Consider the following 24860-nt stretch of genomic DNA (forward strand, 5'->3'; position numbering starts at 1 on the left):
TAATTTCCTGTGCTAAAAGACCACGCAGAAATATCCTCCAGCCTATGGAATATAGTTTCAATCCACTTTAATAGAAGCCTCTCTGTATAAAACACATTTTTAATAGTTGCAGAAGCTGCTTAAGCTATCTTTCAGTGTGCAGTGAATCAGATAGCATATCTTCCTTGCTCTGAATAGCCTTGTTAATAGACACACAATTTCCACAATTGCTTTTATCACCTATTATTCAATTACCCACTGTAAGATTTGTGTGTTCACTCCCTTCTCCTCTGTTTGCACTGAATTTTATCATCAGGGTGGTACTTTGCTTCTCTCCTTTTCCCCCAGGTGGTTTGATCACTTCCAGGCTGGTATCCAGGGGGGGACTTGAGAACCATCTCAGAGACGGAAGTGGACTGTTAAACAGCTTGCTTATTCCCAGGCTGAAGTCAAGAGTTCATGGTACGAATTAAGGAAGAATCAAATGCTTATGTATCAACTAATGCTGATGAAATTCAGTCTGAGGCTTCAAGAGTTAATATCCCATCATGTTCTTGATGTTATCCCATTGCATTAATATGGTTTGCTCGTTGAGTTCCTGAGGGTGGGGAATGAGAGGAACTTGTGAGTGGCCTCTGGTTTTACCAGTGTACAAGGGAGGAAGTCTGGAGTGGCTGAAATTCCCCCTTGCACACAGATCCAGGTGAGTGGTGAGCAGGCTTCTTTCAAAAGCAGAACCTGTGGCACATGGGCATTGACTGAAGGGGAACAAACCAGACAAAGAAACTTCACTTTTCCAAGACATTAGTAACTAACTGCAAAGCAAGAAAGCATTTTGCAGAATGAGAGTAGCCAGGCCCCATCCCCTACACCCTGCCCTGTTCACCTCTGCCACTGCCAGAACCTGAGTATGAAGGGCATTTGCTCAGCACAGCCATATGCAAGCAGAACAGTGGGATAAAGAGGGGGGAGAAAATCAAGTGAGCAGAGCTAACACAAAATGGACAAGGTATTTCTGCACCTGACTCTTTGAGCAAGAGTCTATAAATCTTGTTCTCTACTCACTGTTAAAGGCACTCAGGACCGGAGGGAAGTCATCATGAGGGACATGTAATACTTTATCCTTTTCCCCACTCACTTTCTCCATGAAGGAATTATAAAGAGAAGAGTTCACAAGAAACAAATAAGAGGACAAAGTATCATTCACTGAATTTACTCTCGTGCAAAGCCAATGACGAAAGTCTCATGGGCATAACTTCGGTGTTTTGTATAAACCTAAGGCTGTGTATTTGATACTTCATACTGTTTTTTTCCAACCTGCTAAGTATTGCCACGTAATTTCCACACAGGACTATTACTAACGCAAGTCTGTGCCACTGCTGTGGCCTCACAGAAGTTACCAGGACCGTGTCTTTATGATATATCATTAAACCTGAGAGCAGCACCATCGTTATGGTTCATGTACAGTGGGAAGCACAGAGCCTTCCCCAGCAGGCTGCACCCACCCGCTCGTTTGTTGATAGCAGGCCCGGGCTCTGGGCTGCTGATTATACAGCAAAGCACCTGTCCATGGCTGGGGCAGACTTCCTGCTACAGCGCCGCAGCTCCCTGAAATGAGATTTATGCAAACTGGCTAAAGTGTGATGTCACAGCGCGCTGATAGACCCAAGGGCTATCTGCCTTCTACAGACATTTGATAAAATCAGGAACTTCGCATACAACTCGGGAAGAAGTCCACCTCAGAACCTATTAGGGCAAACTATGAAAACTTGTTAGGGTTCTCCTATCCTGAGATCCACCACTGCTAAGGGACTTCACAGAGTCTGAGGATCTCACTTTTTTCTTTTTTTTTTTTTTTCTTTCATTTTTCTTTCTTTTTCCTTTTTTCCCCTCCTTTTTTTTAAAAAAATATGATTTTTTACAACTCAGTTATTCTGGATGTTTGAAAACTGAATTAAGAAAAATTCACTCAGAAGTTGGCTGAATGTTGCAAGCTTGCACAATGGAAGGATTTCCCCTTATTCCCCCTGTGAGTATATGGATTTATTTGTAATATTGATCATTGCGTTCAGTAGCAAAAGGCAAAGTAAGCCAGGTTTTGTTATTTGAGAATATCTCTGCTTTGGTCTTTATTTGTAATGCCAGGAAGTTTGGCTTAAGTCAATATATAAAACTAGTGACAACACTGCAATGAAAGGGAAATTAACATTTCCTCCCCAAACTTGTATCTGATTTTGATCTCCATTTGTTTCAACAGATTAAATGTATGGTATTTTTGTACAGGACATTTATAGCAAGTCAGTAAATCTCTTTGCTTCAGTGCCAACTACGTGATATAAAAGCCGTCTTTTTTCAGATTGTAATTCTTAATAATCTGAAGTCTCTGACATAGTTTATGTATTTATCTGTCCACTAATCTGTGAGAGAAGAGTTGTTGAATGTTGATTTATATATTGCAGATTTTAGGACTCTGTGTTTTCTTTTCAATGATGGCATTTTAGTTTTTAACTTAATCTTTTCTTGAACTGAATTCTCTTAAATTTATTGACTAAGAAAAAGCAATTGGCGAATGGGGAAAAAACCCTACAGTCCTTATTTGGGTCTTTCAGTGTTTTCTCCAAGATATAAATTTTTCTCTGTGCTTATGGGGCAGGTCTATCCTTTTCTTAACTCTGAATCATTGTTGCACTGCTGTAAGTTATTGTATGGTGAGTTCAAAAATTATTATTTATGAAGAAAAGAATGTCACTAACCTGTTGTTCAGAAACGAGCCTTAATGGGAAATCTGTAAGCAGAATGGGTACAAGAGGCTTTACTTAGATTTCATTAAGTTTGTAGAAGCTGAAGAGGTGTCAGATAAAGTGGTTCACTTGGCTTTTTATGTGGTAGATGGCTTGCAGGAATTGCTATACATGTGCCAGAGAACAGAAAGAGACAATGCAGATCCAAGGGTTTTTAACAAAAACTTTTATCAAATTTTGTGTTTGTCTTGTCTCATTTAATGAAGACTAATGACATTTCTTATCTTCCATCCAGAAAGATGGCCCTTTGAATTCCTGTCATGTTTGGAATTCATGATGACTGGAAGTATTTATCTTTATTTTCTCAGTTTATCATCAGTGTCTCTGAAATCACCTACCTACCCAAAGGATGAGAAGACCCTAAAAATATTTTGTCTTTTTCTTAAATATACAGAATTTCCCAATGGGTCTGCTGTAAGTGCAACAGAATAGAAATCTGAATAGAACCCAAGAAAATAAAAGTGTATATAGAGATTTCTCAGTATGTTACTTGTTTGGCTTACAAAAAATAAAATTGAAAAGAAACACAAACCTTGTTCTCAGTTACCCCAGAAAACTGCACCTCCATTCAAAAAATCCAGTTGTTAATTTTCTGTCCATTCATTAACTCACAACCAGATTTTCTGTCTTTTTTTTTTGTTGTCCGGTGTTGAATTCCAGGGCATATGTTGAATAAATAGAGTGAAAATCTAACACAGTTTGGCCCATATTCTAATTTGTGTTGCAGTTAATATTTTATCTGAACTGTGTTCAGATGAGCGATACAACTGGCAGTGAAAACACAATTTCATCTTACTGAAGCACTCGACAGGGAAATTTGATTTCTATTTTTGTGATTAAACTTTCAAATTAAAAATTTTGTGGTTTGTACTTTCAAAAGTGCTTTAAGCGCACTTTGAGTGCTGCCAGCTAGAGCCCTGCGTTTCTGTGTCTCCTGGGACTCTTTCAGCAGGGAGACACGAGCCTGTTTCTAGCCAGGGGTTGCAGCAACACTTCCCTCCTCCACCCCTCCCCGTTCAGTTGAGGGTGGGTCAGTAACTGATTTCTCTTGCCTATGGTAGGCAATTCTTATCCTTCAGTTGGAAAACACTGTTTAAGTGGTTTTGGGGGTACTGCACCTTCCTCTGAAGATTAGGAATTTTGTGGGGAAAAATTCTGCAGACTGGGTCTGTGTCTTCCAATGCATGACAGAATTCAGTTTTGATATGGGTGAAAAAAAATTATAAAGTCAAACACCTTTGCCTGAAGAGGGTTCCAGTTATATATAAATCCTTAAGTGGCCACCTGTAGAAATCACAGCTTTGGATGAAGTGTTTTTGCATGAGAACCAAAATGCCCCACAGAAGTACTCTGTTCCACATAACTGCATTGCCAATATGGTCCAGTGAGGCCGGCCCAATGAGTAATCAAGCTAATATTTTTACTCATCTTTTCTAAAATAGTTGTACTGTAATTTTTTTCCAAGGAAATATAGTTAATCTTGGCCTTAAAGTTTGTCTCAGCAGCACATCACTGGAAATTGTCTGAATCACATGCCAATGAATAGTGAGTATCAAGACAACAAAACGATCAGCATTTAGTGATTTTACAATTTCCTAGAATCCTCTGACAAAGTCTTGGGGAGTAACAAGATTTTCAGACTGCTATTCAGTTGAGTCCAATGTGTCTTAACCAGTGCCAACTGAGCTTTCCCTCACTGGTTTTGTGGCTGTTCCTTTGAGTTTCAGGGAAAAGATGGAAGGCTGAAGCTGCTCTTCATTTATCAAAGCCTGTGACAGAAAGCATTGTTTGCTGACCTCTTACTTGAGGGTAGGATACTGTCTTAGATAGTGTACTGCACCTCATGGCATGCATGAAAGGAGGTACCAACTTATGACCACAACTGTGGGATCCTAACAAAGCTTTCAGTCACTCTTTTACATAGAAACAACCGATAAAACAAATGGCCATTGATATCAGTTAAATATTAAACGTAAGCTATTCTTTGCTTTTTGTCAGGAGTAACAAAACAGTTCAGTGTCATGGAAGTGCTGTCAGTAAGATGATGAAATGGGTGTGGGTGGGGAGGTTCCAGAGAAGGACAGGGTAAGTGGGGAAAGACTGGCACAAGAGGCAACAGCCCTATATGGTGAATCCTCTCCTCTCTAATTAGAGAAAATATTTCTAAAGAAACTTTTCTAAAAAACAACACAAAACAACAAATCAGCCCCCCAAAAAACAGAAAGCAATTAAAAACAGGTTATTGGAAATAGCCTTTCTAATAAATAGAGGGAAATATCCCATCTTCCCACAGGATAATCAGAGGGAATACATGCTGGTTTATGTCCTTTAGCCACCATCTGATTAAGTTTATGATAACTAGACTTTTAAATATGTAATGTACATCTTGCCATGTTAGTTACTGTGCCACTGAAGATCAGACACCAAGATAGAAAGCGGTGGCATTACAAGTGCTTTGTGGGGACAGACTGGTTCAGTTGTGTGACTTAACAAGGATATACACATACGTATTTTATCAAAAGGATCACTGGACAGGAAACAAATCCAAGGACAAAAATTCCAAGAATCCATAATAAAGAGATTTTAAGCCCCAGACTTCCAAATCAGAGTTCATAGTACCCCAATGACCTATGTAAAAACGATTTTAGATGTTGAGCATCTGCAACTCATTCTGCAGCTAGTCAGCTCTGTAAGTATTAAGGGAATCCTTGTTTTAAGAGTCTATTTAACACACCTCCCTTTAGTTCTGGTCATTGATTATCCATCTGAACTGTAAAACTAGCTTTTGAATGGTAAAATACAGAGTCTGACAGCTTCATTCTCAGCTGTCGGACTGAGACACTATTGCCTGTTAATGGGTATTGGTCTGAAGTGGAGGAGTTTGGATACTGAAAAAAGACAACAAAAGAAAAGCACAATTAGGAAAATCCAAATGTTCTTTTCCATGCCTAAAATATGTATTGTTTATCTACTTTTGGGCTGATGCTTGGCCTTCCTGCCAAGCTATTCTTCTGTAATGATATGAGTGATAGATACCTTGTTGTATCAGGGGAAATTTTAGCAAATTAAGCCTAGATTGACAGGATACTGATTTATTTCGAAATTAGTTTACTTTTGGCTAAATAGTTATCAGCATTAAAGACGTCAATGCATTTAGGTATTAACTTCTTAATAATTTCTATCATTTTCTAGTATTTTAGTCGAGAAGAAACACATTTTTTTTTCAAACAATGTACAGTTATATGACTTTTTTACCTCCATTTTTCCCAACAAGTTTGATATGCATTTTCCATTTAGATGTTGACATTTCCCCTTTCAAAGAATATGAATGTTTACCTTAGAATTATAGTAATTTATATATTAATTATAAATTTAGTTTTTAATTTCTAATATAAACTATAATAATTTTAAATTCTGAATATGAAGGCATAAGTTTATATATTTAACAGGAAGCATATATTTAGGGAAAGGAAATGAGGGAGTGCGATGAACTAATTTGCAACGAAAAGGAGAAACTCTATTAAGAACTTTATCCTAAATAAAGCAGAACACAGTCTCATTACTTTTTCTAATCAGAGATCAGAATACATCAAAGGTCGAAGGAATTATTTATAAGTAAATACATATAACCACAGAGAGAGCACCAAGAAAATACAAAGAGAAATATCAGAAACATTGAGAAAATGCATGCTGTACTGTCTTCTTTGACCACCCCCCTGAAATCTGGAGAACAGGTTATACTTCCCATTGTATCTCTGTGTGAATAAAGAGCAATTCTATTGTAATCACACAGATTTGGAAAGGGAGACTGTACCTCCAGTACAGCTCTGGAGACCAGAGTCACTGGTATTCCTGCTGTGACTGCAATTAAATGACGGCTTGTCTCTTCTCCTTAGTCTTTCCCTTAGATAGCCTTTATTGTGGTTTATCATCTTCTCAAGGTTTCCCCAAAGCAATTATCCACCACCACCGATTATATTTGGAGCTTGTAGTCAGGTGGATGGATTTTCTCCTGAGACTTTAAATATTCTATAGATCTGGCTCCCAGTTAGTGTGTGTGCTGACAATCTTACCAGTGCATTTTAATCATACACTAATACAACACGTGGCTGCTACTAAGGATTTACCAAGTTCCAAAATAGTTTCTGAAAATGTTTTGTTGGGGTTTTTTGTTGGGATTTTTTTGGGGGATGTGTTCTAACATCTTAATCTTCAGAAAGGGACAATCTTTAAATCCCCAAATCCCAACAGAATGAACCAAAGGAGTTAACCAAAAGGATTAAAGAAACCAGAAAAAAAAAGTCCTTTCCTTTTGCTAGCTGCTTATCTACCACCTCCATCTGGATTTTAGTGGCAGCTGCTACCTTAGGTTCCATGTTCTCAAGCAGTCTAGAGGAATAAGAAAAAGAGAAGCTCTCCTGTATTTCTGTCATGCTGTCACCGCAGCATAAACTTTAAAAATGCAGATGATCCAAAAATGCAACAGGCTCATAGAGAGAGAGAAAGGATTTGGGAAATACAGATAGGCATATGAAATATTAACACAAGAAATACACCCATCATATAAGTTATCATGTTATTTTAAGTATTTGTCCTTCTAAGCTAGTTATGATGGAGTCATTAAAAGAATAAAAATGTTTCTAGTAACACCTAGAAATACTAGAAATAATTTCCGTTCAAAAAAAGGCAAGAAGGTGGTTGAGTTCTCCCTTCTGATTGACAGTGCAAGAATTTGTTTGGATTGGAAGGAAATACTGTAACAAACTTAACTGGACTAAGGTTTAGCAAAACCTCATGACAGACACTTTCTCTAACTCTGAGGCTGGAGTGTGGGATACAAGGGATTTCTGTGTTACAGCTGGACAAGTTTTGCCATGCAGGCTGGGTCTCTTTCTACTGGGATTACTCTTTCTTTTTTTCCCCAAAACCAGTGTTTGGTGTCACACATTTTATTTCAGCTGATTCAATAATAACTTGAAGTCTCCCCTTTCTTTCCCTAAGCAATATAAAATGGGTTGGCATCAACTTTTTACTAACTATATGAATAATTTGGAAAGGATTTTTGTAAGCTTACTGTTCTAAAAATTCCTCTTCTTTTTACAGCCCTCTGAAGATATGGTACCCTATGAGTCAGACCTCTACCGACAGCCCCATGACTATTACCAGTATCTCAACAGTGATGGAGAGAGTCATGGTGGTAAGTCAAAAAATATCTCCTTGGAGCATAAAGTCTCATGGGCTATCACAGGAAATGGATTTAGGACATACAAGAAAATAACAAATTTATTGCTATGGTCTATAATGTATAGAAACACATTTTCAAATCAGGAACAAAAAATATTTTATTAATAATATAATATTATTATATTATTTGTTGCAACCCATCAAATGCTACATGGTCTCTCTGAAAGAACATTTTAAAAAGTAGTCTATGATGCAAGGAGTTTCCAGGAAAGTGGGATCACATGATCTCTATCCTTCATTGTCTTTATTGTGGTTTTATTTTCCACTGCAGATCAAAAGCATTCAGCTTGCTTCTCAACTTTTTGAGAACCAGGATTTGCAACCCTGTATTCCTCTTCTTATGTTCTCATGTCCAATTGTCATTTCACTTAGGTCCTGGATAATCTATTTTTGCTTTTATTTTAATTAGGTTTCTTTGGTATTTAGCCTTTTTCAATTCCATATATTTTTCTCTTTCTTTTGATCTCTATTGCAGGTTGCCACACCTAACTTTATAGTTTTCACTCTTCCTTCAGTACACCCAAGTATTTCCTCTCTTTAAATCTATGTAAAACCTCCTTGTAGCTTTTTGTAAACATAACTCAATGTAAATTGCTGTATGATTATTTATTACTTCAATTTATGTATGTGATTTCAAAGCTTTGGTGTGTATATTTTAATGCTGTATGGGCACTGGACTCTAAATCAATGCAGAGGCGAGTGAATTTTGTCTCCCTTGCAATACAATGGTCCAGCAACAGCACCCTGGAAATACCAGAGTCAATATTGACTCAGGAAGGAAAAACACCGTTCTGCTGTATTACTGGTGGCAGTCCCTGCAGGTCCTGGAGTTTCCCTGAAAGTCTCCCACTGATATAGCAACTAGATCCATTGCTGTTGTAATTTAAGACATGAACTAATCATTGCACAGCACAGTTTTGTCTGTGGCAACAGAAGCTATCTTGAAGAGCAGTGAGTTACTGAGCAAGATCGCTCTGAGCATTTGGCTGAAGGAGATTCCTACCTAAATCTGTTCTCTACATTTCATTCAGGAAACATCAATGACATTCTTAACACCTGAAGACAAAGAATTAATTCAGTTATCTCATGGCATCTATCAAGTCTCATTAATCAAACCCAGCAAATCCCACATGGAAATTCAGGGTTTTTACATTATACCTCGTACCTGTTTGCACACTCATAAAACAGGATAACACCGATTATCTCAAAAGGCAATTGTGACAATTAAACAATAAACATAAAAGATGCCATGTAGGAGAAAGCACTGGGAAATAACTTTTCTGTCATTAAGTCTAGGCTACCTCAAGCAAAAACATCTCTCTCTTTCATAATTTTATCACCCCATCTGGTTTACTGCCCATTTTTCTATTGAGAGGCTGTTCCTAAGCTACATTTCTTAGATCACTAACATGACTTTACTCATCATAATGAACACAAGAAAAACTGGATAGTGACTTATATGGGTAATAGCCTAAGCAGTACCTAAACATGCACTTTAAACAGAAATTTATCTGTTCCTAAAGCTGTGCTACACTTGTCCTAAAGACCCCAAAAACATATTTTTAACTCCTACAGTGCTCATGGAAGAGATAACCTAAGCCCAGCTTGCACATTTCAATCAAATTTTTATTTATGAAAGCATCAGTAATGTAGTTGGTTGTGTATAAGTATCTGTACCATGTGCTGTCCAGAATTGCTCACAGTCCAAAAAAGCAATGAACAACCAAGAAATACACATGGAGACTAAAACCCACAAATTATTGTAGTTTCCTTCTTCCCAATAAACACTGAAAAACCCAACTTTGATTTTCATTTTGTTTGCATGACAGAAGTATAGAATCTTGAGAAGAGCCATCCAAAAGATCAGGAAAAGGATGCCACAAAGTACATTTAGAAATATGTACTAAATGTTCAGAACAAAGTGGATAAAGGCACAATGATTGAAAGTTGAGGGGGAAAGGAATAAAAAGGTGCTGCAATGACAGCAGTGAAAGAGATAAGAAGTTGATTAGATAGGAGGATAAAAAGAAGAAATAAGAACAGAATTGTGAGAGAGAAATTCAGCTTGGGGTACTGTGAGATCACTGACAATACATAAAAATAATTTTGCAGGTCTATGCAGTGCCACTGTGCACCTCCATACTACCAGTTAATGAAAAGAGATGCCAACAGACAGAATAATACTTCTGATTTTGCTGACAAGGGACTGTGAAAGAAATAGGAAAACTTCCTGGGGTGTCAGACTACCTCTCTCTCAATGCTAGAAAATTAATTTTGTGAAAGGGAGATGGCAATGTCTTAATCTATAGATTTGTGCTACATGCATTACCATCATTTTCCTCCAGTATAACACTGAAGGAAACCCTTACTCCATATTTACACAAATAGGTAGTAAAGTCCACAAAAAAATCTGTAGATCTTATGCCACTAGTGCATAAAATGTTGCAAATAATTTCCAATAAGTGAACACTGAAATTAACAAGCAAAATTACAACATGTTCATCCCCAAAAGAATTCTGTGCAATTATTTTGCACAATACACAATGCATTGTACTGAAGTGCAGCTATGTTTTAAATACTGTAATAAACACAGAGACACAGCCATGCAGGACAGAAGCTGCTTTGAGTGATCATGTATTAGTCCATCGCCCTACCCTGAGCTTGTAAGTCTCTAAGTGTAATACAGCATATTTTGTAACATCAACGCAATCTTAGTAATTACAAAATTCCACTGCAGCTTTGTCTCTATGTTATTAGCAAACATTATAGGTTTAGTAAAAAACAATTTTGTATGAAGCTGAGTGCTGACCTTTGTTCACTCCTTTTCTAGCCTCATGGAACTTACTAGATTTCATGATCTGGGATTTTATTTTTGTCCCACATCCTGGACATTTTTGTCCCACATCCTGGACATTTTTGTCCCACATCCTAACATGGCCATTTAGGAATCTCAGCTTTGATTTTATTATCCCACATAGAAGTAAAGTCCAAACATGTGAACCTTAGTCTTAAATACTACATGAAAAAGAGAAAGAATTCCAAACTTCATTTAAAAATTCCCTCTCTTCACAGCTGTTCTCGTGATTTGATGGGGCCTGACCCACAGGCCTTTGAACATTTGATGTAATTAAAGTCACAAAGTTTGTAAAGTGAGAGCTAATGAAATTCTAACATTGTTTTAGATAAGACTGATGCTCTACCCAGGACCACAGCATTCTTCTCAAGAGTGATTCTGTAGTGCCTGTCAAGACACTGAGTTTCCAGGGTCCTCCAATACTTTTCCTATTTCCTCTATGGGTTTTTTCCTTGGCTCATTCTTTCAGATGTGCAAAACACATTGGGAACTTGCAAGCTATGCAGAGTGTGGCTGTGAAAGAAGCCCTGCTGTAGTTCACCATGTGTTGGAAAATCAGCCCAGCCCAGAGCAGAGCCAGGCAGAGACACTGGGCCAGAGCTCCCATGGCAGCAGCTGTCTCCTCTGCCCGGGCAGAACGCTGTGCTGACAGAGCTGTTGTGTTTCCGCTTTGACAGCTGGCTCATGAATTTCTGCACAGTTTTGCACTGCACAGTGCAGATTTAGCCCCTTGCTCCACATTTATTATAAATACCTTCCTTGAGCCTGTTTCATATTCTGAATGCTGGTTCTACCATTATTCATCTATTAAAAAGGGAGCAAAGCAATTTACAGTGATGAGAAGGTGCAAGAAAAAGCTCAGTCAGGTTTTCTCATTTGTGGAGTGATAATCTACCTCTATGGTGAATATTAAGACAATACCTTTAGGTCAGCTATTGCTTCCCAACAGGCTAACATCCTCTCTGTCATGGGAGGGAGTTCAGAATTCATGATTGTCCTTCCTCTAACCTTTCACTACATACAAGACCAAAACAAACATGATCTCCATGTCTCTGTAAGAGAGAATTTTTTTCACATCCTCTTTCACTTCACATGAAGTTTCTCATAATGACTCCCTTGTGTAGGTATAGCTTGGCTTTTGATGACATTTTCCTTTGCCTAAAGAACAGGCACTTTCCATTTCTAGAATATTTATCTCCCATCTTTTTTCTTCCTTCCACCTTCATGTTTTAGGGAAAAGAACAAAATTGCTATGTGTAACTGACATAACACTAACAAAGAACATAGAATTAAAGAGTTTCTGGTAACTCAAAAACCTGCAGACACAGATATTTAAAATTTTCTCTTTTTTTTTTTTTCATGTGCAATAACTTAACCAGGATATTTAACTGCAGAAGGGCTTGTGGAGACAGATTTGTAATTTCTCTTCTAATGCTACTACACCAATATTGGTTTTCCTAAGCATTACTGGGAAATTATAGATATTTTAGAAAGAATAAGGACTTTTTTCCCTATCACAACTTGAAAATTTGGACATAAGTTTGTGTTGAAGTAATTTCTGACATAGATTTTTTTTGTAGTGTAATACTATTATGTCATTACTTTAAATCCTATATGCTGGGCTAATAGAATTATTGTATTACTTTATTTTTACAGCAGCATTTAATTCCATCAAAATGAATTTAGTAATTAATATGATAATTACTAATTAGTTATTAGCATGGATATGCATAAATTGTGTTCCATAGGTTAATTAATCTGCCAAGGGAAAAGTTAAAACAATTCTGGAGCAACAGTAACCTTGTCATAGGCTCCAAAAAACTAAGAGGTATCTTAAAGTATAAAAACATTACTGCTGATAAAATGTATTTTAAAATAATCAAAAGCAGACCACCTAGAGGGTGCAAGATACTCATGGCTAGGCGTGTTGGAAATGTTCTTTGTTCTCTCTTGGCTACCATATTTTCTGCTTGTAAGACATTCCACAGGTGAAGACCTGCTAAGACAGCCTCAGAGACTCTTTCCTGGCTTTGTCAATCTTCCAATTATGCATTGGGAGATAAGTGAGATCTCACTCACTGTTGTAGATTATCAATGAAGAGGGATCCTTGGGAATATGCATTGTCCTCTGACAGAGCACTTTCCACCCAGCAAGCAGAGCCAGATCACTCTAAGGAACAGGAGTTTAGATTATTCCTGCAATGTGTTCTCAACAACTCAATTTGCAGGGCTGCCCATGGTGTATGGGACCTCAGTGGTTGGCTCTACTTAGAGAAATCTGCAGTAATTTAACCCAGAGAAAACAGGAGTTGGTGTGGATTGGTCTTCCATCTAAATGGAAAAGTTTCACACTGAAAGTGCTCAAAGCTTCCTACCAAGGACACAGCCTTAGGTAAATTATGGATTTCAACTCACACACTCTGCTGTCTCCGGGGTTGAAGTAGATATGGATGTATGGATGATACCTGGGTCCCTTACACCCATAAACCCCACCTTTTTACCCTAGCAACTGAAATTTTTCTCTTGAACTGCAACGCAAAGAACTGCTACTGTGCATTGTAATTATCTTAGGGCTATAATATCCATACATAGGCCATAGAAAGTGCCATACAACAAAGCAAAGAAATGACAAAGTAATGCCGCAGCTCCCTGGATGCTTTATAAGCACATTTCCACCCCTTTCACATGCAGTGACGAGGTTTATTCATTAATCAGAAAAGCAGAAAGGACAATAAAATAAGTGCTGGTGTCATAAAGGGTCTGACAGAGCCTCCAAATAAATTTCTACAGTCCTGAGCACACAGACAGCTGAAAGAGCTTACAGCTTCCCAGGTGCAACTATGCTTGGTATATCACTGAGTTCACTCTAAAGGAAGCCACATTCAAAGTCACTCCCCTGGATTTCAAATCCTCAGTGTGATTACACTTAATTGTTTGAAACATAAATGGGGAAGGATGAGGAGATAGGAGATGAGAAAAAGAATTAACTTGATGTTTAAGAAAAATATTCATAACACATTAGTATCCAGATAATGTCATGCATAATAATATATACTGCAGAACGAGACAATTGTTCGTTTATAAATTTAACTACATTTAGAGGAACATGTTCAGTTCTGCCCATTGTGTTATTGGAAGGATGTCAACAGGTGACAGGTGACAGAGAGCTTGGAGAAGTATACAAGTGTAAATAGGGGGGTGAATATACTGATTTATACTGAAAGACTGAGAGCTGAAGCTAGTTTAAGCCATAATTAGTGATATAATTAGTGATAAGTAGAATTAGATTGTAAGAGTACATGACAACAACCTAAAACATGTGAAGGTCAGGATAAATTATTTTTAATAATTTAATAAGGGAAGAGAACATGGAATAGTAAGATATAAATTAGAACTCTTACACATAATATCATAAAGAAATTTCAGCCATGCATAAAATGATGCACAAAAAGGTGAACCCTGGAAGATTAGTTCCAAGCTCAGTCAGAGCAGAGGACAGAGTGTTGACACTGATTTTAAAAAGAGGTTGCACATAAATATGTGTAAAATTATGTATGCAGCTATTGTATATAGAACTAGAACTAGCAAAACTTCACATTTCTCATAGAAAATTTTAAATTTTGAGCAGCAAATATGACATTCTAAAAACTTGAAGGCTTATGTTGAACTAAAAAAGCCAGAAATCTAAAACTGAGAATGATATGGAGTTTGATTTCAAAGATAAATGAATCAGGAAACATGATAGTGGTTATTTAAGTATTTATTGTATTTTTGAAAAAAATCCAAATTATCACAGAAATTTCAAACGTACTAAAGGAATAAAAAACGTAGAGAAAGAGTCTGCATTATAATTTAGCCTTCCTGTATACCAGATTTCCACATATGTTTATCCTTTTATTCTCTAGTATTGGTACTTAAAAAGGTGTGATATAGTAACACAGCAGGAAATATCTAGTAAAGTGTCTTTTCTGCAGTATTCCTGAAATTTTGATAGCACAATAAAATAAAGACTAAAGATAGCTGCAGAATAATCTTTACATTTTTTCTACCTCCTCATTTCCATGCCATGAGGAAGAGTGTAATAAGAATATGACAGTATGTAAATCAGTCGAATCTGTTGTCTCAAGAATGACAATGTTTTGAAGCTTGTTATGATCTCTTCTTAAGAAAGGTGCCAGCATTAACATCTTCTAAATCTTGTGTTAAATTATCATTGAAATCCATCTCACTGTCTGAGAGTATTGTCCAACTTAAAGTGGCCTAAGTATTACTTCCCAGTCACAGGAATTTATGAGATTAGGAAAAGAAACTTTACAGATACAGATTGCCAGCAAAGACAGACAGGTCAACGGGAGTGGTTTGGAAAGGGCAGAAAGGGCAGTGACAGGAGTAAGAATAATGGTAAATGCCATGGCTTTTATTCCTGCAATGACAGTCTATTTTTACTTTCTTTAGATCATTATTGGGAATATCATCCACACCACATGCACAGTGAATTTGAGACCTTTGGAGACAACCATTTCACAGAACTGCAGAGTGTGCAGCCTCCCCAGCTGCAGCAGCTCTATAGGCACATGGAGATCGAGCAAATGCATGTCTTGGATTCTGCAATCCCAACCACACACATCGGACTCAACCATCAGGTATGGTTACCAGCCCCTGCTCAGAATTTCAGATGGTAATTAATGGTAACAAAAATAATACATTAAGGAATGCATGCTATTAAGTGAAAGAGATTGCTGAAATTAATTACTCAGGTTCTTAGGGCGTGTAAAGCTCTTCATTCTCAGGAAAAATGTATTTTAAACATTCTTTTTACCTGGATAATGCTCCCCACACTGTCTAAAAAGAGAACTGCATTTTGTGGGGGTGTCTGGAATTTCAAATTTTTGTTTCGTTTGGAATGAAAATCAGCTGGTTTACAGTTCTGCAGATGAACTGGACCTGAGAAGCTTTGTATCATCATAGCAAGGGTACCCATAACTATTAAGAAGTAATTCTGAGCTTTGAAGTAGTAGTAAAGTTTTAAATATTTCCAAAGAACCCTGACAGTTTTACCTGACATGTATGAGAAATGCTAACAAAGACAAGTCACTGGCAATTCTACCACAGGCTGAGGACACCCTACTTGTGCTTCCATCTGGGAGTAAATAAGTCACAAGACAAAGCACACTGTCTTGTGTTTGCTCAGATTTTACATCAAGCCAGGCATTTCCCTGTGAAAAAAAAAAAGATACTCCACTATGCAATTGTCATCAAAGCAGCAGCAAATTCTCACTGAAGCCGAAAATATAAGGTGTTCCATCATACTGCAAAGATATTTAGCACAGGAGGTGTGGAAACCACTCTTGATCCTACAGTGCCCAAGGCCATTACTGGGAGCAGTAAGAAAACTGGGAGATCTTGTGCTAAAGAGTTTCCCAATGTACATGAAATGTCCTAAACAGAAAGAGTAGAACTGAAGTTGGAGAAAAGAGCTTTTGCAGATTAAGGTGCTGCATATAACAGTACACTTGCTGAAACTTCGTGAGAAAAACCACACACATGGGCTTATCAGTTTGGGTTTCTCTGCTGAAAGCAAACTGAAATTGTATGCTAATACTGTATTCATCAAAAAGAAAGAAGAGAAAAAGTAGAATGAGTAAGTTAACACTGACAACAGGAAACTGCAAGCCATCAAAAAATCAGGAATAGAATGTAAGATGTAGATACAAACAAAGAATTAGGAACAGAAAGTTACAAATATAAAAAATGTATCATGGAACAGCAGTCTGTGGGAATCTTCAAGTTGTTTCAGTTGTTCATTGCAACTGCTAATAACTAATGACCAACCATTACCTCTGGCCAAGGGCAAAGGATGAAAATGAGCCCCTTTAGGCATGTCTTTGGAAGCACAACAGAAAAATCAAGAGAGGGCACTTCTGCTTATCCCCATTCATTCTAGTCAGCTATGGTCTTTCATTTCAGGATGAAAGGCAGGGAATTAATTTTGTTACAACTTTTGATAAAGAGAACTATGATCTCCCTGCCCCACATCCTACTAAGACGCAGATGTTAGTTTGTAGAATTCACCACTAACCCCCTTTTCCTTACCAGCAGAGGTTCTTTGGCTTTTTACTTTACTTTTATTCCTAGAATAGCTCATGCAAATAGTACTTGGCATGCTCTGAAGTTCAGCTTCTGGTGTGTCACAGTCCCAGGCAAAGGAACTGTGATAGATAGGAGCAGGAAGCAAGTTCTAATCCTCCTGTAAACTTGCTAGTTTTTAACTAGCATGCTTTTCCTGCAATATCAGAGTTACTTTTTGCAATAAAGGAAGAACATGCAAATATTAAAGATATTTCTTTAATTTTCTGTTGCTATCTTATTACTTTGTGAAATCAGATTTGAAGTTTAACCTGTTCATGCACAAGATTTGTTTGAAAAGTTTTGTTAGCCTGTCAAGAGGGGCCTCAGAAATAATAAAATAAGAAAAAAAATATTCATTCTAAAGGGAGAATGAAAGAGAAGGTTGGAAAGCCATGAGAAGAACTTTAGAAAGAGGAAAATCACACAGGAGTGCCACAGACTCAGAGAAAACTTCAGAATATGTAAAGTAGCTGGTAGCTCCTTAAGTTTTCTCTCTCTAGAACTGTGTTAGTAACCTGGTTCTTGATAGCACACGGGCCAGTCCTCTGTGACTCTGCCCCAAAACTGTGTGACACTATATTTGCCTTGCTGAGTTTCAGATGCAGAGGAAGTGGGGACAAGGAAAGTGAGGACAGCGTGGGGAAAGCTTGCTCAACTCCCCAGGCTGGCCTCTGCAACTACCTTGGCTTGAGAGACATCATGTCCCCTCCTACTGTCCCACTCCAGCCCCACAGAAGCGGCTCCTTACACCCATACCATCTCCCAAAACTCTCCAGGTTTCCACAACCTTTTTCTCCATTCCCACATCTCCATTGCCTTGTCCCACGACACCAGTCTCCGTTCCCCTCCCCTGTAGGACCCTGTCCCATCTTCTCATTCCCCTTCCCCCTCGGCACAGCCTCTCCCTCCCTTCCTACCCCTGAGGCTGCAGCTTTCTTAACTGCAAAAAGCTGGAGGTGGCTGTGGTGAGGGCTGAAGTTTCGCTCCTGGGGATCTGACAGGAAGCTTACACTCACTCTTGCCCAATCCTGCCCTTCCTGCCAGAGCGGCTGCAGCCAATCTGCCAGCTCAGTAACTGCCAGCTGCTGTGCCCCCAAACAGCCTCGGCACACGCCTTATTGGGACATTTTAAGTGGTGCAAAACTCATCCGAAAGGCACCCAACACAGGGTGAGTGGGGTGACTCATGAACGCCCACTGCCCGCTTCAGTGTCTGAGGTCCCCTTGGGAGGGCACCAGGCTCAAAACATCCTTTCCTGGTGAAGGAGAAGAGCAGTACAAAAGGAGCTCACTTTCAAGGACTATCATCTGTCCCATTTCATGAAAGCCACATGAAATATGCTGCTGGATTTGGGGGATATTGGTTGGGTTTTTTAATGTAGGGACTGGGTTCTTATTCTCTGCCCCTCAGACTGACCTGTTTCACATTATTAAATAAGAAGATGCAATAATTCGTGACAACTGGCCATGTTCCCTAGGAAACCAGACCACAGCTGAGAATTTACAGAGCTGAGGTATATTCCACACTGCTTCTGACAACACCTCTATATAAGGACAAGAGAATTGAACACAAAAACTGACTTACTAGCTTTGCAGATGAGAAATTCCCCCCTAAAGGGGAATTTTCAGTTAGCCATCTGGAAAAAGAGAATACGGGCTCGTATGATATATCCTTTATCTTAGTGTTAAGGCTACTCCTCTCCTCCAGGGGGAAGTTTAAGAGAGAGCGCTGACGGACTGGTATAATCCCATCTCCAAATTTGGATGCAGTCCCATAGGGTTTTGGTGCCATCAGGAGGTACCATGCTGGAGAAAGGAAGAGGACAACAGAGCCAAAGGCAGCCATGATAGGGCAGAACTGTTCATCTCTTTTGAATTTAGCTCCAGATGGTCTGTGTTAGGAAAAAGTTATTCTGAAAAGCAATTTAACTCTGGGGATAGACAACCAGGATCAGAAACTCATTAGGAAGAAAGCAAGCTTTGTGGAGATATGGGGGAAGAGGGGCAGTGTTACTTGTATAGGATATAAGATATGAGAAAGTTAATTCACAATGTTATTAATTTATTCATTCTTCTCTCCTGTAAAGGTGTATCATTGTACATGTGTGAATGCTGTCTGTTATCTGAAAGTGTTTTTTAATGGGATGGCATTTATTATAAGTGTCAACAACTAAGTCAGTACTACACTAAATATTTTCCCTTACCACTTACTTTCTCCCCCTTTTACTCTGTGCCTCTCTTCATTACATTTCCCTTTCTAATCTTGATGCCCTACTCTGTATCACTGCCTTCTGCCTCTACTACTCTGTTCTCCAAAAGGTGTCCTATTTGCCCCGGATGTACTTCTCTCCACCTCAGCCCAGCTCTGACGAGGAGGACATAGAGAGGCAGAGCCCCCCATTGGAGGTATCAGATGGGGAGAATGATGGTGTGGACCCTGGGCCTGGAATTATGCATGGAGAAACAGGTCAGTGGAAACAGAAGGATTTTGTCAAGCTATGAACTGAGCAGGTGTTATATTACAATGACTATAATGAATAAAACTGTAGAACTGCTGTGCTAGTATTTTATGCCACTGCCAAAGCTTTTATTTCCCTGACTCCTTGCACTCTCCTGTCCTCTTAATCTTTCACAACCTAACTACCTCAAACATCATTTTTTAATGTACTCCCCTGTCTCCTTTGGCTTTGTCTATTCATTCTTCCTGAATGGAAATGGCTTCTGCCATTTCTACTACAATTTCTATTAGCAGCCAGGAAAACCAAGACAAGAAGGTCAAGGAAGAACCAATTAAAAAAAAAAATAAAATTTAGCTCTCTTTTCTCAGTACCTGAGAGTCACATTCTGTATAACCTGCCAAAATTAGGTTTAGGTTAGTTTTGAATTAGCAATGTTTTTCAATTAGCTTCAAATCAGAAAAAAAAAAATCAGAAGTTTAGCCTTTGGAGTTACTTATTCTTGCTTTTTCTTCTTGGTACATCAACCCATATTTTGTCCTCACAGTGTTACACTGTCTACTGTTACAAATGCTGCAAACTGAAGAAGTTATGCGTCTCCCAAGCTAGTTGAAATACTTAGATACTTTCTGCTGTTTCACCAGGAACTACACTCAAATACTAACACTCCATTGGTTTTCTTCTTTGACTCTCATACAGGCAGCAAGAAAAAGATACGTCTGTATCAGTTCCTTCTGGACCTTCTTCGCAGCGGGGACATGAAGGACAGCATTTGGTGGGTGGACAAGGAGAAAGGTACTTTCCAGTTCTCCTCCAAACACAAAGAAGCATTGGCGCATCGCTGGGGCATCCAGAAAGGCAACCGCAAGAAAATGACCTACCAGAAGATGGCACGGGCTTTGAGAAACTATGGCAAGACAGGGGAGGTCAAGAAAGTTAAGAAGAAGCTGACCTACCAGTTTAGTGGAGAGGTGATGGGAAGGGGGGCCACTGATAGGAAGCATTATCCTCACTGAGGCCATGGGACCCTGAGCAAGAAAAATATTGAGAGCTCCTGGCTGGATACCAGCAGAGGAGATGGACGCATCTTTCTCTTTGCTTCCTGTGCCTCCTTCTCTGCCTTTAAACAGCCTTTATCATCAGATGTTTCTGGTACGACTTCCCTTCTTCAGCATCTGAGAATCCTAATCATGACAGAATTCTTTGCTTCCATCCTCCAAGTTGGACAGAGTTGGGAAATTTAAACGATGTACAAATATATTGTTGTCAGGGAAGATTTTTGTTTTTTTGGTTTTTTTGGGGTTTTTTTGATTGTATTGTAACTAAAGAATACAGCCAATGAAGTTTTGCCTCCAGAGGTGGTGCTGTGTCACTCAGAGAGACACCGCGTTAGCTTCCAGCTTTTAAACTAGCATTAATACAGGCTCTGCCGCAGCTCTCAGAGCTAGAGAGAAGTTTGCAGATCTTGGAATGATAGCCGTTCTTTTAAATAGTAATAACATGTACATATTTAATAAAATTAGTTATAATGAAGTTTTGATGTTTGCATAATAAATGATTACTTCACAAACAAATGTCACGCGTTCAGTTATGCAGATACAGCTCCTGTGTGGTGTCTGAACAAAAGGTGCAAGGGGTTGTAGGGCCTTATCCAACTGTAGCTACTTTTTTTTTTACCTGGAGACATCATCAGCGCTGTCAAACTCAGTAACAAAAGTAAGAAATGAAATACATTGCTGTGAAAGAGACTGCAGTACTGAAGGAAATTTAAAAATACATACATGTATATATTTCTCACTGTTTTTTTCCTGTGCAAAAACCCTGCCAGCTGAACATTTTCTGGTCATGTATACCAAGAATTGCATTTGTACTCCCATCCCTTTTAGAACAATTAACCATGTTCTTCTGTGCTTTTGCTTATTTTCCTGCTCCTGTTCTTTTGTCTTGCTTTCCCCCACAGTGATACTTTGATTCTAGCTTATGAATCTTTCTTGGAAATAAGTTGTGTTTAATCATATCTTTACAGAATTTCAGTACAACAGTCTCAAGATTTTAACTGTGGATTTTAATCCCTACTGTAAAACAATTAATAGTAACTAATAACAACTGCACTGTATAGATAACACTCAAAATGCAAAATAAATGATAATTCAATACCTGAGACACATGGTAAACCAGTACATCTAAACACAGAAAATAAATCCAAATTCAAGCAACAGTAAGAAAATCAGCATTTTAAGTTTTAACATTATTTAACATATCTCAACGGTTTTAATCACTCAAAAATCAGGAAATATCATCATGACTTTCCCAAAATAGATGAGGTGAAATGAGGCATATGGAGAATGAAGGGTGGGGGGGGAGTTTAGCAATATTGAAATGCAGTACAACATGCCAAATATCACTAAATGACTTGAAATTTTTCAGAGCTTGCTCCTTACTGAAACCAGAAATAGTTGAAAGTGATGAGCTTCTTACAGACCCGAGTTCTCAAAATTATATCTAAACACAGTCAGTGTTATCTGCACTAACAATCTCACACTGTGGAAGTGAAAAATCTGCTGACATCACGGCCTACAGTGCCTCTTTGGAGCCAAACAAGAAAGAAGCTCCTGGTTAAAAAACATCACAAAGTACTACTTCCCAATTCTTATTCCCAGTTCATGAACATGATAAATTCATCAGTCAGTGCCAAAAATTAACAGAGAGTTATCTTTCATGCTTCTGAAAATTTTGTAATCCAACTTTTAGTTACTGTGCTTTGAGGATCATGTCAAATATTTTTCATTCACTTAGGGTGAGGATAAGTCAAAATAAGAAGACATTTTGTTTCTAAAATTGTACTGGAAGGATTTAATTCCGATAGGAAAAAATGTAATACTCACTAAATTAGACTCGGATATTTCCATCTGCATCCATATTGAAGTTTCAGGATGGAAGCTGAAGATGTTGAAGGTAGCTCTCAGAAGACTAGAACAACACCAAACACTGACACAATTAAGGTTCCTTCTTGCTAAGCCAGAAACTCAGGACTTCTCTGCTTGGTGCTGATGAGGACTCTCCTCTGCTGGCCTGGAATTAAAAAGAGATTAAAGACATTTGCACTCATCAGACTTGCAGACTTGATATTCAAGAAAACTAGAGTAATAATTCATCTCTTCATAAAAATATCTTTATCAAAAACACAGCTTCAAAAGCAGAACTGATCCTTCTCTGACACTGTAATTTGGAGGAGAAGGATCATTTCCTCTTGCAGGAGAACTATGATAACAGAAAAGAGCCAACTGGTGAGTTAATTGTGGAGATGCTTAAGATATCACAAAAACCATTTCAAGCTTACCAAAAAGCTTTCTAAGATCTATGAGACCTATTTTCCCCTTTCCCTAGCAAGTCTTGCATAAAATCCTATTAGATGCTGGAGAAATAATACAAAATTAAAATAATCATTCAAACAGAAACAACATGAACCTTTAAATGAGCTATTTGAGCACTATGCATTACTATAAAATGTTAATTTAGCGCAACTACTTACACTTGAATTAAATAATTTGCATTTTACACTGATTTTGACCACAAGAAACATGGAAATAGAAGAATCTGAGAAAAATATTTTGGGGAAGAGTATTATTAATAATTTATTTTTTTAAAGTAATATTGAATATATTTGAGCAAGAAAGTTTAAAATTTTCTCTACTAAGCTGAAAACTTTTTCTCTTCCTCTTGTTAATGCTTTGAAATACTGTTTCTAAAAATATTCACTCCCCATCTGCTTCTGGTTAGGTTTTTCATCTATGGCATAAAGAGTGAATAACCATGTGTTGCAGCTGTGAAGGAGACCAAATGATGATACTTCTGTGCCAGAGTACTGTTTGTCTGCCACACAATCCAATTGCTCGGGACACTAGGCTGTCTAAGCAAGCTGAATTATCCCCATTCAGCTGCACGTGCAAGCAGGAACTCTTCGGCTGTTTTAGACAAAAATACCAAAATGAGTATGACTAAATCACAGGTTCTGCAAAATTACAGAGGAGCAAGCATTCTGTTTTCTCTGAAGGTGGCCAAAGTACTAGACAGGCAGACGTGCTCGAGAAAGGTCGGGGGGAATCATTATTTGGAGAGATGACCGATGATTAGAACAAGTTCATCGGAACATTTTGCAGCCCACTGCTGTTAGATATCATCAATCCTCTTTCAAAGCAAGTGTTCATACTACAGCTGGTTATTCAACTTATATTTGGCCCTCTACAGCCTGCTTTAAAAGTCAGCTTTATTCACTGCTGAATGGTTCCTAATCAATTCTCATTGAAAAATTGTCCAGAAAACTATCAGTGAGCTAAATTCAAAATACTGAACTGCTCCTACAATGTATTAAACTCCCTCTAGCTGTACATCAGAGGCATCAAAGTTATAAAAAAATTCACTGGCTATACTGATAATCTACTTATAATAATTTACAGTGGTAGTATGTATTTTTAAATTCTACTCAATCAAAAAGAGTTTTAGACATTTCTAGATGTAAGCTACTACTCACCTACACTAGACAGAACTGCACTTAAAGGTGTTATGGTTTATTTTTGCCTGAAACCCCACATTTATTGAATTCACCAAACTTCCTCAAAAATGCATACATACGCATCCTAATATATCTGCTGGAGATTTTTTGTCTCCTCCATGAAATTTTCTCTGTATACCCTCATTTCAAGATTCATACACTGACAGAGTCTTATAATCTGTGTTTGTCTTCAGTTGTGATTACAACAGGGCTTAGGCTCTATACATTGCCAGGTTTCTTTTCCTCAGTAAGCCTTTTGCCTTAGTTTATTTTTCTATTTGTATCACTTAATCTCTTTGCCTTCCTTCCATTTCTTTCCATTTTTTCCTCCCTCATTCAAATCTCCACACAACAAAATTCACTTCATAATCATCGAGCTTAATTCAAAGTATAGTACCAGCTTCATAACAATGACAGATCAATTCAGTCTATTTATACTGTTGCTTGAAATTTTCCTTGTGCTCTAGCTGCACATTGTAAATTCATAGCAAAGGCTTTATTACTGATGACAACACAATAAGCATTTTTTATTTGAAAATGCCCAGAACAGCATGTTTGCAATGGAAATCCCACACTTGGGTATTGAAAATGTATAGGAAAGACTATGATATGACACAGACTGTGGTACCAATTCCAAGCATTTGCATTTATTTCTAATTTATTTTGAGTGTTAACTTGCTATCTCACCACCTTCCCTTGTTCTAAGAAATGCCCAAATCAGATTTACATGGTTTTGCATACCCATATACCTAAAACACTAAAAATGTAGTGCTTGTAATAAAAACGCTACTGTAATGAACCACTAATATATTACAGTGAAGCAGACAAAAAGCTTGCTCTTTAAAG

General features: G+C 38.0%; 1 protein-coding gene across 1 annotated transcript; it reads left to right on the forward strand.

The window, feature by feature from the left end:
- The first annotated feature begins 1646 nt into the window (after positions 1-1646).
- SPI1 (Spi-1 proto-oncogene) lies at positions 1647-21612 on the forward strand. The gene is made up of 5 exons (XM_058829335.1): positions 1647-2008; positions 7884-7977; positions 15334-15521; positions 19326-19473; positions 20162-21612. The coding sequence occupies exons 1-5, from the start codon at positions 1964-1966 to the stop codon at positions 20476-20478; spliced, it is 792 nt and encodes a 263-aa protein (XP_058685318.1). The 5' UTR covers positions 1647-1963; the 3' UTR covers positions 20479-21612.
- The last annotated feature ends 3248 nt before the right edge of the window (positions 21613-24860 follow it).

This window comes from Poecile atricapillus, chromosome 1 (assembly GCF_030490865.1).
Source record: "Poecile atricapillus isolate bPoeAtr1 chromosome 1, bPoeAtr1.hap1, whole genome shotgun sequence".
NCBI lineage: Eukaryota > Metazoa > Chordata > Aves > Passeriformes > Paridae > Poecile > Poecile atricapillus.